Source organism: Euwallacea fornicatus, chromosome 11 (genome assembly GCF_040115645.1).
Source record: "Euwallacea fornicatus isolate EFF26 chromosome 11, ASM4011564v1, whole genome shotgun sequence".
Classification (NCBI taxonomy): Eukaryota; Metazoa; Arthropoda; class Insecta; order Coleoptera; family Curculionidae; genus Euwallacea; species Euwallacea fornicatus.
The window spans coordinates 1,885,766-1,902,266 of NC_089551.1; the positions used below are offsets into that span (position 1 = coordinate 1,885,766).

The 16,501-nt window shown below is 35.9% G+C and overlaps 4 protein-coding genes and 1 non-coding gene across 8 annotated transcripts; 3 read left to right on the forward strand and 2 right to left on the reverse strand.

Annotated features, from left to right (window-relative positions):
- The first annotated feature begins 143 nt into the window (after positions 1-143).
- LOC136342214 (uncharacterized) lies at positions 144-1,353 on the forward strand. 2 transcript variants are annotated; one of them, XM_066287790.1, is made up of 2 exons: positions 144-435; positions 861-1,353. In XM_066287790.1, exons 1-2 carry the CDS (start codon positions 243-245, stop codon positions 1,298-1,300), a joined length of 633 nt encoding a protein of 210 aa, XP_066143887.1. In that variant the 5' UTR covers positions 144-242; the 3' UTR covers positions 1,301-1,353. The 2 variants fall into 2 exon arrangements, with proteins under 2 accessions (XP_066143887.1, XP_066143888.1); XM_066287791.1 differs by having other exon boundaries at positions 144-318.
- Positions 1,301-3,672, reverse strand: mRpS26 (mitochondrial ribosomal protein S26). Its single transcript, XM_066287789.1, has 3 exons — positions 3,402-3,672; positions 1,914-2,081; positions 1,301-1,854 (listed from the first exon to the last, which is right to left on the reverse strand). The coding sequence occupies exons 2-3, from the start codon at positions 2,072-2,074 to the stop codon at positions 1,344-1,346; spliced, it is 672 nt and encodes a 223-aa protein (XP_066143886.1). The 5' UTR covers positions 2,075-2,081; positions 3,402-3,672; the 3' UTR covers positions 1,301-1,343.
- LOC136342212 (tumor protein D54) lies at positions 2,315-4,959 on the forward strand. Of its 3 annotated transcripts, none has more exons than XM_066287785.1 (5): positions 2,315-2,485; positions 3,807-4,056; positions 4,135-4,194; positions 4,273-4,402; positions 4,455-4,959. In XM_066287785.1, the coding sequence occupies exons 1-5, from the start codon at positions 2,461-2,463 to the stop codon at positions 4,566-4,568; spliced, it is 579 nt and encodes a 192-aa protein (XP_066143882.1). In that variant the 5' UTR covers positions 2,315-2,460; the 3' UTR covers positions 4,569-4,959. The 3 variants fall into 3 exon arrangements, with proteins under 3 accessions (XP_066143882.1, XP_066143881.1, XP_066143885.1); XM_066287784.1 differs by lacking the exon at positions 2,315-2,485 and adding an exon at positions 2,597-3,452; XM_066287788.1 differs by lacking the exon at positions 2,315-2,485 and adding an exon at positions 2,726-3,068.
- A 31-nt stretch (positions 4,960-4,990) lies between these two features.
- Positions 4,991-15,890, reverse strand: LOC136342033 (uncharacterized). The gene is made up of 30 exons (XM_066287466.1): positions 15,624-15,890; positions 15,495-15,557; positions 15,249-15,446; positions 15,004-15,186; positions 14,811-14,951; positions 14,616-14,761; positions 14,444-14,564; positions 14,138-14,394; positions 14,036-14,084; positions 13,890-13,979; positions 13,738-13,824; positions 13,506-13,689; positions 13,251-13,372; positions 13,151-13,196; positions 12,997-13,093; positions 12,597-12,686; positions 12,454-12,541; positions 11,909-12,043; positions 11,779-11,857; positions 11,115-11,375; positions 7,957-8,118; positions 7,394-7,614; positions 7,124-7,335; positions 7,000-7,073; positions 6,753-6,943; positions 6,508-6,697; positions 6,111-6,444; positions 5,919-6,045; positions 5,670-5,859; positions 4,991-5,606 (listed from the first exon to the last, which is right to left on the reverse strand). The coding sequence occupies exons 2-30, from the start codon at positions 15,519-15,521 to the stop codon at positions 5,308-5,310; spliced, it is 4,401 nt and encodes a 1,466-aa protein (XP_066143563.1). The 5' UTR covers positions 15,522-15,557; positions 15,624-15,890; the 3' UTR covers positions 4,991-5,307.
- TRNAG-UCC (transfer RNA glycine (anticodon UCC)) lies at positions 8,379-8,450 on the forward strand. The gene has a single exon. It is a non-coding gene; the product is annotated as a tRNA-Gly (tRNA).
- Positions 15,891-16,501: the final 611 nt, after the last annotated feature.

Genomic DNA, 16,501 nt, shown 5'->3' on the forward strand with positions numbered 1-16,501 from the left:
TTGACTTTGACTTAGTTGAATGATGTTTATGCGGGCCAGGTCTCTTTCTTTTTTTAATCACATGTATGAGACAAGGATTGACATAAGTTTTTATTAAAAGATTGTAAAAAAGATGTACATGTTTCTCACTACTTAACCTTAAATTTCCACATGTACAAAAAGAAAATCAGAAAAGTAGTACGGTATACAAAAATCTATTAATTAGGTCCTTTTTAACCATATTAAATACTAAATCCTATAAAATGATTGAGGAAGAAGCCTGTTCAAGTACTACCTCGAAATCTCGGACGAAGCCACAACATAAACCCTCCAAAAAAGGTTTAATATTTTTATCTTCAATTCCTCCATACATGAATGTTACAAAGCTCAGAGAAATCTTTTCAAAATTCGGCAAAGTGGGAAGAATATACCTTCATTTAGAAGGAGGAAACAAAGGTACTAACTTTTTTTTTAATTGGGAGACAGCCTCTGAAACAATATCTTCTTGAGTAAGGCAATAATTGGGACAGGTTTTTATAAATTGTCCTCGGCTCTCAACTGTGGCTTTGAAACACTTAGAGGCACACAAGTCAATTTAGCTACATAAATAAATACAACATATTTTGTGTGTGATGTTGCTCTTACATACTACTCTAGGCAGGAACTGTTATTCAGTTGCTTACTGCAGCAGTGTAATTTAGAGCTGATATTGAAGCTTCATACAGAATCGTTTTGCTTCAGATTTTGTTACATAATTAATCAGAACCTGAAAAATCTATCTAGATATGTTTCTGCCTAGATACTGTTCTCTAAAGTGTTTTTTCAACTGGAACTAATAACCATGCAATACTGTTCAAAACATTTTATTTGTATTTTTTCAGACAGTAAATCACAAGACAAAAAGAAGAAAAAACACAAAATGGCAAAGAAATTCACTGAGGGATGGGTGGAATTTGACAAGAAATGTGTTGCCAAAAGAGTAGCTGCTCTGCTCAACAACACTCAAATAAGTACCAGGAAGAAGTCAAAACACTATGATTATATGTGGAATATGAAATATTTATCCAACTTTAAGTGGACCCACTTGCACGAGAGGTTGACTTATGAAAAATTAGAGAAAAATAAGAGACTTAGAGGCGACATTCAGTTGTCTAAGAAAAAAACTAACTTCTTTGATTTGAATGTTAATAAAAAGAAGGACAAAGACAGTATTAATAAGGAATATGAGAATGTAGGGGAGATTTTGAATGATGCTGTAATGGGCGTGGAAGAGGAGCCAAAAGAGAGTAGAGAAGAGGTCTTCCAATCACTACTCTGTTGATTTGTTATTATAAGTTTTATTTTTAAATTAAAAAACATTTTTTCTATTTTACACTAACTGCCTTTTGTTCCAATTGTTTAGTATATTTACTTTCTCTTCCCAAGAGCTTTTCCCCTTGCAAGTCAATAGCAAAATTATAATCAACAATTTCAATAAGCACTTTATCAATAACTGCATCAATGTTTTCAGGCGTTATAAATGAAACTGATGCCTCTTTTTCCTTCTTCACTAATTCTTCACTTAACTCATGAATTTGTTCTTGTTTTATCAGCTCTTCTTCTACTTTTTTTCTTGCACACGTTAAATCACGTTCATGTTCTTTGTTGACTCGAGCCTCTCTAGCAATTTTTACATTTTCATTCCATTCATTGTTAATTGTTTGACATTTCAAGAAATCCTCTTTAAACTGCTTTACTATTTCCTCAGTTTCTATAGTTGTCTGATTTTCATATGAATGCTTCTGAATTAAATATTTTCGGATTGACCTGACGTTATTCCTGTAGTTATTAAACAGCCTAAGGAGTTCTTGGTTCTCATCATCTGGAATTTGTGGTCTAAAAACAAAATGGGGAAGCATATATGGATATTGAAGCTTAGTTCTAATCATGCTCACACTGGGGGGATTCGGAATTGTTTGCTTTTAGCTATGGGGATCCAGCGGGGTTTTCTATGGCTCTTGTGATCCGGCAAGAGAGCAGGATTGTATGGCATTGCAGTGGAGTAACAACTGGTGCATAGTTTAAAGGTATTCAAGTTTTTAACGAGGCGTAACATTATGAGACTGAAATTAATATACGTTCTTTAAATTTCAATAAATTAAAATGTGATCAAATTAAATTTCCTTCTATTCCTCTGAATCTACGGTCTAAATAACATAACCTTTTAATAACATTGTTATACTGATGAAACAATTTAGCATATTATATTATGTTGTATTCTTACATTTCTTCTCGAGACAAACAAGGATAAATATAGTTTTAAGAGTAGAATGAACAGAGTGAATATGACTTTGACAGTGACAGTAGCAACAGTAGATCAACAATCCATTTTTTATGTTAATATCTTCGATTTTCCGAATATTTTCTTAAGGAAAACTTTTCCATTATTTTTACCATTAAATACATATTGAGCAGGAATCAGGCCCTATTTTCATTGGAGATATGAGCAGCCACAGTCCCACTGTTGGTAAGCAATAAAACCATTTTCGTTTCTTTGTTTTATCTGTAGATTCCATGCATATTTCCTCAATTTCCCCATAAAAATAATTACCCTAATCTCATATGATAGAACTTTCCACAATTGCCTTGCTGTAGGATTAATTGTAGGGTCTGTATGTGTGGATTATTAACGTTAATAGCGGTTTCCTAATGACGTGTCAACAAATATTTCCTCCTCAAAGTCATTAGTATTTTGTGCACTGCATTTTTAGCACCGTTACTATTCATCAAGAATGTTTGTTTATACATGCGTTTTTTTATATTAGTTGAAATTTGGAATTGAAAAGTGTAGAACTCAATTTATTAATCAAGAATAATAATTAATTTCTATGTAGTATATGTGGTTGCCTATAAACCTATAAGAACCGTGAAGTTTTTTCTGCTGGGTGAAAGTAGCAGTGGAACCATTATTAACAAAGACAACGGTACTTTAATTCGGATTCTGTTCCTTGTGATGTGGCGAATTAGTGCTAGCTTTTGTGATAGTGTTTAGTTGAAACCCTAGTGTACTACCCCACATGCATGCATCCCACATAAAATGACAGATGAGGGTGAGAGCCCCAGCCTAGATTACATTGAAGACCCATATTTTAACCCTCCAGACAGTACTTCCACCCCTAGCCTAGATAATTTAGATGAAACAGATTATTTAGAAGAATATGATCTCCTTGAGAATGAGTTAGATATTTTTGATTTGAGGCAGCTGGATTTTGATGAAGTTGCCAGCAGCTCTTTGGATAATGATGAATATGTGAATGTCGAAGCTGAGTTTTTTAATGTAAAGAGGGCTAATGCGATTATCAGAACATTTTTACGCAACAAAGTTAAGAGGCAGGTTAGGGTTCGTTACAGTGATTTAACAAAGCCTTATTTGGCCAAATTACCCAAAGACAGTAATTTTAGGAAGTATTTAGCTATTAGTTTAAATCACAGTGGTAAGTTCCTTCTATAGTAACTGCACTACCACCCACTTGCACTCAAGATTATTAAACAATTATTTCTCCATTGTTATGTAACTAAACATTTAGTATAAAAACCCAATTTCCTAGAAGCACTAAATCGTGTTTTGTTGCATGTTTAAATTCAGTGAGAGAATAGATTTCAATCCTGGCACTTGACACAACCTAATTAAAAATAGCCTCTGATCTCTGACTATACATGATAAACTTTACTTAGTAGTGCCAGTTTCCTGCAAGCAAGATTATTTAAGCGAGAATGCTGCTTGCAGGTTGTGTTTATTGGAATTTAAAATAATAAAGCAGTATTTTCAAAAATATATTACAATGTAGAAGAAGCAATGGCTGCGGACCATGTTGCCCCTGACCTTTCCCACCTGACTCCTGAGGAAAAGGAGCACCAGGAAAAGATGTGGAAGGAGGAATTGGCCCAAATAGAAGATGAAATTGTTACTCTTAGAACAGTTTTGTCTTCGAAAATGCGTAGAAGCGCCGAACTGAAGAGAAACCTGGGAATTACCTTCCTGAAAGAGGTGTCAGATGATATTAACCAGGGTATTAAAAATGTGAAAGAAAGCAACGTGTAAGTAGAGCAGCAAGCAATTGGTAGTTCGTTAATTTTTGAGCATGCAATTTTTAAGTTAGTTCTTTATTTATGCAGATATCAGACTGTTGAAAATAAGGTAGAACAAGTTGCTAAGGCTGTTACTGAAGCCCCGCTGTAAGTAGTTATGCTTTGGTGCATGTTTATTTTTGACCTTGTGTATGTTGTGTTCCTATAATTAATTATTTTTTACAGGTATCAGAAGACTTCCTCAGTAATAGGAGGTTTAACAAGCAACTTGAGCAACAAAATTGGACAAATGAGGCATTCAGAGTCGTTTAAGTCTTTTGAGGAAAAAGTTGGTTCTGCCTATGAAAATGTCAAAGTTAGTATACAGATTAAGGGAAATTTTTGGGTGTTTTATGGACGATTTTTAGGGAAAAGTCGTCTCAAGATCTAGTTCCCAGCAGAGTGTCAATGAAGAGGCACGTTCAAGGTCTGGATCAGTGGCAACCAGCCCTTCTATTCCAGAAGAAAAGCCTTTGGCTTAAACAATGCTTGCCAATTCTGGGATTTCGACTTTACAACTTCAAATTTCCACCATCAAAGGCCTTCTTTGAAATTAATAAACTGTCCAGTACTAATGCTTCATTCAGAGTTAGTTTCATTTTCAGTTTACCGGTGGAATTGGGGCATCTTATCTCTGTAGCTAAAGTTTCAGTTAGTTTAATCTATCATAAAACATAACTAGAGACTTAGTTTACTGCAGGTAAAAATTATTTAAAGTTTCTATGCCAGCTGATTTCATTTATTTTTCCATGTTCTAAAGAATGCTTTTATAAAATATGTATGTCGTGGGATACCTATTTTCTTTATTGTAGTTTTAGCAGTTATATTAAGAATTATATAAATATTAAGTGAATAAATGCACTTTTTTGGAAACCGAGTTTCATTGATTGAAAAAAAACTAGTATTCGACACCTGGCATCATTATATTAAATAATCATAGAAAATTGTTTTAAAAGACTGTAAGCAGCTCTAAAAAAACTTATGCGCTACTGAGGGCCACTAGATCAGTGTATGGCGGAACAGACCAGTATTCTGTACTTCAATATTTCCATCAACATCGCCCTCTTGGTAAAGTACCGTAGATCTTAACGTTGTTGTTGACCCTATGCAGTTAGTAGTTGACCCTATGCAGTTAGTAGTTGATCATAAGCAGCTTACTAAATTCGACATTTTACAATTTATTTAGAGGTAGATCATCGCTGTCACCCAAAAACTGAACACTCAACATAGTTTCTTGGCATTTCCAATACTGCTTTTTCGAACTTTATTAGTCTGTTTAAACGTGAGATTCCTCAAATTTTGAAATGGCACTTCAAAGACGACACTCAGGATCACAGACAGCCCCAAAATCCAAACGTATTCCTGGAGATTCAACATCTTGGTAATGATCCCAAACTCTTGAGTTGATCTCGTGGATCCCACATTATAGAAAAACACTGGGAATTGCGTTAAATATACTGCATAAGACACTTTGGTCCAAAAGGTGCAGAGCGGGTGGGCAAATGCTTGTCTTATCCAACCTAAGTGATGTATTGATTGATTTATACGTTCACCAAATTATGAAGATTGCAAAATATACATACCTCCATATCCTAACTGTATAATGTAAATGACCCAGCAAAAGGAGGCCACCCATAAGATGGGAGAAAAGGCAGCGTACCAAGCTGCATCTCTGGGGTTATAGACGTAATCAATTTTCCCCATGAAGGCTGGCCCTAAATAGGACACTAGGAAGCTGAACAGGGCCACTGTATTACCCATTCGTAACTGAGTCTGGAAACACAAGAATTTCCATACATAAAGAAACATTTAGTATTTAAGTTTTTTCATACATTGGTCAGCTCAATATGACTATAATTTCTCAGCAAATACCCCATAAGAATCCCCATAATATAGACAGTCGCCCTATGAGGAGGCAAGATATACATGTTGTCTGCAGTCTCAAATAGCTGCCTCACCCTAAGAAATATATATAATATAAATAAATAAAATCCTCATTACATGTACTCTTTTTGGATACTTACGAAGTTCCAAAGTGAACATAATTGTTCAGTTGCATGGAATAGGTAACGTAGTATCTTGCAACAGTAGACATTACAGCTAAAAGGGCCAAAATAGTGGAGCCCTTTAAGGGCCACCTCCAGAGGCCATACACCATGAAAGGAGATGCAAAGAAAAGTTGCGTGTCAATGCCTAAATGATGAGTGTGTGTGAGGCACATATCTTTGAATCCAAAATAGTTGTGAATAAATAACAAATTTCTCCACCAATATTTCTTGCAAATATTCGAGTGGTGAGTCACCACCAAGTTCCACATGGGGCCATCACTTAGCCATGGCAAGACAAAGGTGCAAAATCCTTTTAAATAATAACAAAATTAGTTTGGAAATTAATTGCACTTAAATGTATAGATCTTATTACCAATCAAGGCAGCAAATGTGGGAACAATTCTACATAATCTAGAAATATATTCCTGGATAATGTCGATTTTTCCAGTCTTTTGTAGTTTCCCTATTAAGGAATAGGAGGTCAATAGCCCTGATATCATGATGAATGGGTCTGTATACAAACTAGCAGCTCTTCCTATTACCGAGAAAGGCCTTGCAAAAACCTGAAATTATGCTTGCTGATGATATTTCAAAGCTGAAGTAAGACGAAGGTCATACTTCCACAGCTTCAGTTCGATTCACATAAGGAAGGAAGAGTACTGCCATTGACTTATGAGCCAAGACCAGCAGAAGCGCGTTCACCATTCTGATGCCGTGAATTGCCAATATGTCTCTTGAAGGTGGTGGCTTGCTGGGGATGACTATAGATCTTAGATTTCTAACTAGCGAGAAGCCAGTTATCCATGGGTCTTAAAATTTAAGAGAAATTAAGCCATGAATTAATTCGTTTAAAGTGAATACGCACTTTTCTCTCCAATAACCACGATATCATATATTGCTGCGAAAAGCTCGAAAACGATAAAACCACAGAAGAATATACTGAAACTGACCGGTCAGTACAAAAGTATTCCTATGCGATGAAAACATACATAGCAATTATGGTAGTCAAAGGCAAATTTTGCTGCTGTTTCGAGGTCCTGCACATTAGAGGATCGACCTCCAGTCTCACCTCCAATTCAGTCCCTTTTGTAATCCCTCTTACCACTTCCTTTAATCCTTTTCTCACATCATCTGCAGAACACATATCTGGAACACATACTGCCCAGTTTATACTAGAGAACCTTGGTACTCTGTGTCCAGGCTGCAATTTCAAAAACGTTTTGTCTCACATAAACAAAATTCATTGTGCACACACATACATCTTCAAATTTGCTTTTGAAGTGGTAATGGGATTGGATTAGTTTGTGCAAGCCAGCCAAGTAGGGGCTATGAGGTACTTGTACTTCGATGGCAGCTAGGCAGTATTGCCCATTAACTTCTTGATCTTCTGACTGAGCCGAGAGGCACATGTCAAAGTCGCCTAGTTGGTTCACGTTTCCATTCAGGAAGCCTGAGGGCAGCTTAGCAGAAGCATCATACACTGTAATTTATTGGTTAAATGTGGGCTTAGGAAAATCCTCTTGGCTCATCGCTATTCAAGGAACGTTACTGAGCGAAACGCATCATAGTTTAACAATAAGGGGGCATATCAAAAATCGTTTTTTTGCGTACCTACGGTGACGTACCAGCTATAATTAATAGTGGGAACAAAAGCAGATCACGTAGTGAATTATGGATGAGATGCGTAATACAGAGGCGTGTTGTATATCTCAGATGACTATAGGTATCGATATGTACGCTCTAGGCCAAATTAATTTTTGAAAATTATGAATTACATTTGTAATAAATAAGAAACTCTAAATATAGTCTGAAAACTCCTTACTCTTAAGAGCCCATAATTGGAACTTCTTCAAGCCTCGGGCGTATCTCTGACTGGCAATCTGGCAAGAATGACTTACATCGGTCGTTCGGGTTAGGTCGAGAGGTGGTTGTGATATTGTGATCAGTTTCATCAATTTTTCCGTCGTTCGGGAATAACTAGAATCTAAAAAAAAATGTTTTTGGAAGTTGTAAAAGTAGTTTCTTGATCAAATGGTGAATAGTATATGTTTCTAAAATAATTATTACGTAATACTATGGATAAGAAGTATGTTTAGTCGGGGCAATAGCTTTGAAGATAATTTTATATTTGAATAGAGTTAGAAATGGTAGTGAATAAAGTAAATTACTCAAAGTTTATACATAAAATAATTAAAATAGATTGCTATGGTTGATATGCATGCGTGTGGCATTTGCTTTCAGGTTGCGATGGTGGTGTAATGGTCAGCATAGTTGCCTTCCAAGCAGTTGATCCGGGTTCGATTCCCGGCCATCGCACATTTTTTTTAATTTGTGTTGAAACATATTATTTTATTTTGAAAACTGCACTTTTAAGTCCATAAAAAACTTAAAATTTAAATGCAAAATTAACAATAAACGTAAACATAAATTTCCGAGCGGTTTTTGCAGTAAGTTTTAAGTTTTCACGAAGTTTGGCATGAAACGGTTTTTTTTTTTAAAACTTATTAACGTAAATCCACCTTCCTAGTCGCTCCTTCTCAGTCTGATGGGCCATAAGGCCTGACTTACGTCAGCAACTGCTGCTTAGTATTCTTTAGCAACATCACACCTGCGTCCTGTAACAATTCCTTTCGTTGCCTAACACACATTGGAAGGTATTATCGCCAGATACAAGATGTTTTTAACTGAAGTCCGAAATGATTCCCCTATAATTTGTATAAAAATAGGTTCATTGGTTTACCCGTAACTGCTGATCGCGTCCATTAATCAGTGAAAAAGACGATTTCGGCGCCTTAAATTGACGCAGTTAATACATTTCTTAATATAAAAATTTATTAAAAACATTAAAGGTGCACTTGCAAGGAAATAAGTTAGTACTCTATCGCGTTGCCTAATCTATTAATCATTTAATAGTTTTTTAGGAGATTAATGCTGGTTTAAACACTATCTGATTGTGTGCGATTTGCAGGTGAAGGGAACGATCACAGCTGCAATTAGTCGATTATCAATAAACACTACTACAGTTCTTGTAAAAATGGCGTTTGCGCTTTCGAATGAAAAATTTAGGAACTTGTAAGATGCTCCCAGAGATGTCGCCATTGCGGCTTTTAGGCAAGGGCTATATTATCGATATGTGGCTCACTTTTGCAACAGGCCCAATTCGTTGTAAAACGACCAGATTTGGTTGTGTAGCGCGCGGGATTGGGTATGTTCACATAAAAGAAAATTGCAGAATTCCACTGCAATAAGGAAGTGAAGATTTAGATGATAGCTTCCTTTATTATGACACTGGCAGTAAAACTGTTTGTGTCTGTTATGAGTGACCATAATTCATATGTTTTTCGAACTAATACGGCTTAAATACATATTAAATTCCATTTGGAGCCCAGATATCAAGGATTTCCATTGTTTGTTCCAGCGCGATGCGGCGACAGATATCATTATAAATACATTTTTTTCCTTAGCTGCTTGGCTTGTTTAGACTATTGCAATTAGTAAATTATTTAAGTACAATGATGCATTCGGAATACTAAAAATTGCAGGTTTCGTCTTGCAACAACCGACCGTTTTGCGGGGATATCTGTGTCATATTACATACCAATCACCTCGATGATGATACGTTTACCCAAAAACCTTGTTGCAACGTTAATTTTCTTCCGTAAAGTTAAACAAAAAAAAACTTTCTTGAGGAACCGGAATATTTCCTTTTGGTGTAGTTACACCCGTAAAGGATAATTTAAGTGCGAATAAACCGCACCATTAATCAAGACAATTCAAGGCGATTCACAGAAAACGCGACTCTTTCATCGTTCACTTTTCACTTTTTCGTGATTTTTTATGGTTTTTACCTTTTGACTTTTGTATGTTTTTTTAACTTTTCCATTTTTTCAACGTTGTTTAACGGCTGCGGGACCACGATTCGCATTGAACTTGGACATGCATTGTTGCTATTATCGCACTTTATTGCCTCATTGCGCAATTTTCGATAATTAGCTATAATTAGATACAACATATTTTCGGTTTTTAATAATGCTTAGTTGTAGTCTAAAACCTTGGTTTAGTTTCGGCAAGAGGTCATTGAGTCCATCTAACCGCGTTAAATGCAACTTGCAGAAAGGGCCAAATATGCTGATGTGGATATTCGCTGTAATGGCTATAAACAGAAAATTCGACATACTTATTTGAAGATTTTCGTTTATTCATGTCAATGAAGCAGTACAAAATAGTTATTAACTGAATTTAATAAATTAAGTATCGATTCGCGGACGTTTATGGCCCGTATTAAGTGTAATTTCGGGCGAATTAGTAACGTAACATTAAGCCAACATTCCTACTTAGACACACTCATGGTTGCAAGGGAAGATTTCAACACATTTTCGTTATATAACCATTAGATGAGGCTAAAGTTATTAATTAGTAGAAGGCACAATTGTGTACTAATTAACATTGAAAAGTGCGCAAATGGGAACTATCTGTAGATATCAGGAAACAACACTTTTTATCTCCATAATCCTACAGTCAACAATACAAAAAAAAAAATAAATCAATGCAGCCTTCAACTAACCGTGATTTAATTTGATTTCAATTCCTTTTACTCTTTCACAGTTCCATGACTCAAAAGACCTGTTTATTATATAAATAAATTACCCACGATAATAACATTTACCCAGATTTGTTGGTCGCCGTGAAAATGCATATCGGCTGTAATTCAAAGTGTGTCTTTTGGGATGAAAAATGGAACGACCTCATCACGTATGAGACCAAAAACCATCAAGGATGAGCCTGAGAAATTCATATTCGCAGCACATGCCGGCGGTCTCGTTGGGGAATGAAACGCGGCCAAAAAAAACCACTTGAATCCGAAATTAGACCGTCAAATCATTATTGCACATATTAACTACATATATATTAAAAGTCTTCTTACTCAAGCCAAAAACCTCCTCTTATATTACTATTTACACAACTTAATTCTATACTTACCCTCATCCATGCACTTAGTCACATTCTCCAAACACACTTTCGCCACTTCCTCCCTGGTCTCCAATCCCTTGCGCATCAGTCCTACATCCCCTCCAAGGGAGTAGTTCGAACTACCGAAGAGCTTTTTAGAGCCAACGTTCGGATGGGTCCCATTGGTGAAGGCGGATTTTTCCGGGTATTTTATATTGGTCACTACGAAGTACAAAATGGCTAAAAACGGAAAAGAAACGGCTCTACGCATTTTCGTCGATTCAAGGGATCATCTTCGGTCAAGGATCAGGGGGAATTAGATGGTTACGCACGACCTAATGCCGGTTGGGTTCTCATGGGTTTGCGCGTTTATGGTCTGCGAATTGCCTGCTTGCAGTATTTTGGTTGACAGCAAATGGTTGAGTTGTGGTGGGGATCTGGTTGAGTATATAGGGTTAATTTAGTAGCAACCATATTATTGTTGGGATAACTTAATGGGAATGTTGGCCTTGTAGGTAGGTCTGTGCCGATGTCTGTATACTTCGCCTCAGCAAGTATCCGTTTTAGGCAATATCCGTTGAAAATAAATTAAAAACCGGATTATTTTTATTTACAATTGTAGGGTATTAAACTTACTAAATAAAATACTAAATAAAAAAAACACTTATTCAAGTACGAAAATATGCAATTTAGCTGTCGTGCGATTTCTTGTACAGAGTAAACAGTTTGGTATGTGGCAACACCAGTCCTAATTTCTCCAAATCGATTACCACCTAAAACCAACTAGTCAAAAAAAATCTCCCAACTCACTACTTCCTCCTTACTTTTTCGAGATCCCCATTCTTAATGACCCTCTCTTCACATAGAGACACCTCGAGATGCTTTTGGTTCAGCTCGTCTTGAGACATCACAAACTCGAACGTTTCATCGAATACTGGATTCTTAGTGGTTTTAATCACCTATAGATAGATAAAAAAAAACTCTCCATTAATTACCCGTAGCGCTAAATAGCAACGGAGCACCATTTTTTTTGTTCGCAATTCATCATGGCCTCAAACGGCTTAATATCAATCGTGAGGGGTGGGCCATGTTGTCAGAATTTGTAAGTTGTCTAAAAGAGAACTGCTGAGTATGAGGACATGGATATTTAACAAAAAAGGCCTTAAGGTAGGGAAAAGGCTTAAACTTTAAAAATTGTAATCAATGAAATTCTTGTAAATCATTCGCAGATAGCTGAATGGTGCAGGCGCTGATAAACATTTAATACTCTCAAAAAAAGATTCACGTCGTCTTTATTTGTATCTCCTCAAATAAATAACAACATTCCTTAACAAGAAGAACTACATATTCTTGTAGAACCTGTTCTTACCTGAGTTTTCCTTTTGGTATCCTTATGCCTTTCAGGTAATAAGTACAACTTTACGTAAAGGCCTTTGGCCTCATCGAAATGCAAATCTCTGAAATCATTGAACTGTTAATCAATAGACCAATTTACATGGTGTTCAAACATACTCTATGTGGTGAACTACAACTATCAGTCTTTGTCTTTGGACACTATATCTCAAGGTGAGCTTGATCTTGGATTTGGAAAGAATGTCGGCCCTGAAAAAGCAAAAGTCACCACTTAACGTGATTGCTATCATAATAAGCACCCTCAAAGGAATATTGTAAAAACAATTACCCTGAAAAGATCTCCATCATGGCACTTTAATTTCAAGAGTGTTTGGGGGAGAATATTTATAACCCAGTATCAATATGTTGTGTTACCATAAGTGTACGATGTGTATGGGTTTCAATAAAAGTTCTTTATCTTCTTACTAGATTTTGATAAGGTTTCAAGTTGCTTAATGCAATGACTATTGTTGCGTATATCGAAACAACAAGTTTGTAGTAAAGGAAATCCGCTACTTACATGATATCATTGTGAGAGTCGCTCACGACACTTGAAAGAGATGAGGACGACGACAAATTGAAGTGTTCCCTGGAATCGTCATGGATACTATCTGAACCTACACCAAAAGACAATAACATATTAAAATATCCCTGTATTTACCGATTTCTAATACCTTCACGATTATCAATATTATCGTCAAACTGGCAATTTTTCAGTATCTATAATGAGAGAGTTATAAAAAAACTTTACATTGAAAAGGGGGATAAAATTACCCTTAATGTCATTGATACAATAAGTCTTCCTTCAGTTTTACATTGCGATAATCTTAAAGATTGTTGTTCCACGCCCAAATCGTCTTCACCCAAAAGGGCACTAATGCTATATGTAAATTCACCTAAAAATATAAATTAAGATAATATTCTCATTAAGCATAATTATTTTTATTCACCATAATATCAAGAATTTTTAATATTTTCTTGACAATATAGTGAAGTAAATTTTCCTATGGGCATTCAATAAACGAATACCTAAACTGAGCTCATCTTTCTCATTCATAATTTCGAACATCACACAGTCTTGCTCCGGGTTCGGCACTAGAAAAGTGAACCCTTCCTCCCAAACTGGGTTACTGGAAGTTTTTTTCAAAGCCTTGGTAATGTTTTCCTGCTTCCCAATTCTGGTCAACACACAAAGCTCCGTTTTCTTGGATACCTAAGCAAAACAAGTTAAACTCTTTAATTTATTTTTGTTTTTACAGACCTCTAAATTTTCAGCTGAATTTATGTAGACTATTAAAAGGGCCGAATTAAGGGTGGCCACTCGAAGCTGGCGAACTTCATTGAGGGCCTGAAATATATAAATGATATTTCTCAAAAGATAGATAAATTTGTTTTTGGAATATTTTGACTGACATTGCTTAGATCTTCGAAGTTGGAGCTTAAGCTGAGCCAAGTGGTTCTGATATGAATTTCTCCATGTTTGATTTTTTCCAATTGGCACCACTAAGTAAATACGTTAACTTCCACGACGCCATTAGTAAAAGCCAATTTTAACTCACTTTATCCGTAAACGTCTCCTCTGTAAGAGTAGTAATTGGAATTTTAGTTCTAAAAAATATAGGTAAAGCCTTTTTCCTAGGATTATAACACACAATTCCTACTTCCCCAGCCACTCATCATCCCTTATATAGTCCTCATCCCAGAGTTTTATGAACAAATACACCCCATTTATCTGCTCAATGACAAACTCACACCAAAAATCCCATTTGGGATTTTCAGTTTGGGAACTAACTGGAGTTTTAAAGCGTTGATCCCCGACTCTCAGGATTGCATAAGGGTCTGAGGTGTGTTGCCCACTTATGGTGAAGTCTTTCTTCATTAAATTTCTAGCTTGGACAAGGTGAACCCTTAACACTCCCTTAAATTCACAAATGAGTTTTATTTTATCATGGATTTGGGTCATTTACCTTAGGCTTAGGAAACTGAATGTGTTCCTTGGACACAAGTTTGCTTAACCGAATGGGGTATTTATTTGGCAAAACTATAGTGGAGCATATGGTGTCCAGTACAGCTTTCTTTAGAATTTCACTGGAATTAAAAGCAGCCTACTATGTGTCTTAATAGGAAGTCTGAACTTACTTAAAAACTGGCAGCTCCAAGACACTAGCTAATCCATCCAGGCTGAAGTCCACTTCTGGAGGATTTAAGAAAAAAATCTGACATCCTCCCACTAAAGGAAGTCGATTGATTAGGGGTTTAAGGATCACTCTTAGTCTCCCATAGAGCTACAAATCAGCGAGACACATTTTCGTCTATGATTTTTTTTGTAATTACTTGAAAATCTTTGAGACTTCCCGTGACTTTACTGAACTTGACCATAATATCGCAATCTCCAGCATACGAAACGTCCATGTCTAGGATGATCTCGTCTTTAGAACCGTTGTCAAACACCACAAGACTTCCCACTCGAAATGGCTTTGAGATTATTTAATTACAACTCCCAATGAGAGGTTTCACGACAACTTACTACAGTCCCTACAATCAGCTTTTCCACTGTCAGCCCCGAAAGACCATATTTCCCAATTTTCTTGTTCAGCTGCTTTTCTAGTAAGTCTTTGATAAAATCGTGAACGTAGTTGTTCACATTATTCCACAACTGCTTAAAAATCTTATTGACCCACTCCGCTTTTTCTAAATCCGGAAATTGCACCTACAAGCAGGAAATTCCAGCAGTCAAATTAAAGAGACTAGGGCAATTAGTGTTGATAATACCCATGAAGGTAAGTCATCAATCGCACCCAAAACCACATCTTTTTCAGCTTTGCTGACCAGGTCCCTGGTAAAATCCTTTTTACGGGTCAGTCGTTGTGTTTTCTTATGCCTGGCTACTATTAGTCCTATGAGGAGAATTAACCAGGCCAGGGAACAGCGGAAGTATCCAAGGGAATAGCATAAAAGCCAAAGGGAGATCTGACATTTTAATAGTTGTTACGTGCACTTCTACTTGTAAGTACCTACCTGGGACATTAAGTTTGTGTCAGCCATAGTTAAGCATTTAGGAAAATCCTTTCGAATAGACTGCTGTAAAAGTGTTTTAAATCACAGTTTAACGCATTATATATAGTGTGTTCTCAAATATTTACATACCTGCCAATATAAAATGAGCGAGGATTATAACTATAATTCCTCCTAAAATGGTCCACAATAATAGGTAGTGGTAGAGAGTAATCATTCCTATTGAGTTCTAAATTATACTGTCTTGCCTAATCTTTGATTACCTTCCTATCTATGGAATTGTTTGCTTAATTGCATACATGAATTATGAATCACCACCACTTTCCGATTACACATATCCAAGATTATATTCTTATCTTGTCCTTCTTTAGTCACCATTTAATCAGAATACTGCGATCCATTATTTAATTAGAAAATTTCAATTCACCATTTTGTCTTGAAATGAACGATTAACTTTCCAAATTTCAGCTAAAATTATCAAAGATTCCGAGGAACTTCATTGTTTTAATCAAAGAAGGTTGCGTGATCGATACGTTCTCTGTACTAAACAAATATAGCCAGATATCGATCCCGTTGCACCTCAGTCAAAGTCGAGGAATAAGGTTTATTTCAAACTGCCTTAACGTGCAGCATTATTTACCCCGGAGCGCACGCATGCAATACTACTTTTAGGCCTCAGGGGTAAAAGTAGTTTCATGACTCCACCGCTGAGGTCGTGAAACTTCGTCGATTCGTGTTGCAATGAAATAATATTGTTTCATTTTATAATAATTTTAAACAGATACATATTTCTACAGAATTGCGATATTACCAAATTCACTGAAATAAACCTTTTGTCGGATTAGGAAATAAACTAAAAACAGTCAAATAAAAGCAGAACTCAATTTTTATTACTTTTATAGATTGTAATAATTATAAACACTGAAAATCGGTATGAACCAATCAGATTTGTATTTTATAGCATCTTCATTTAAAAGTTGAAATTTCTGTTGCCTTCCTTCGTTAATGAT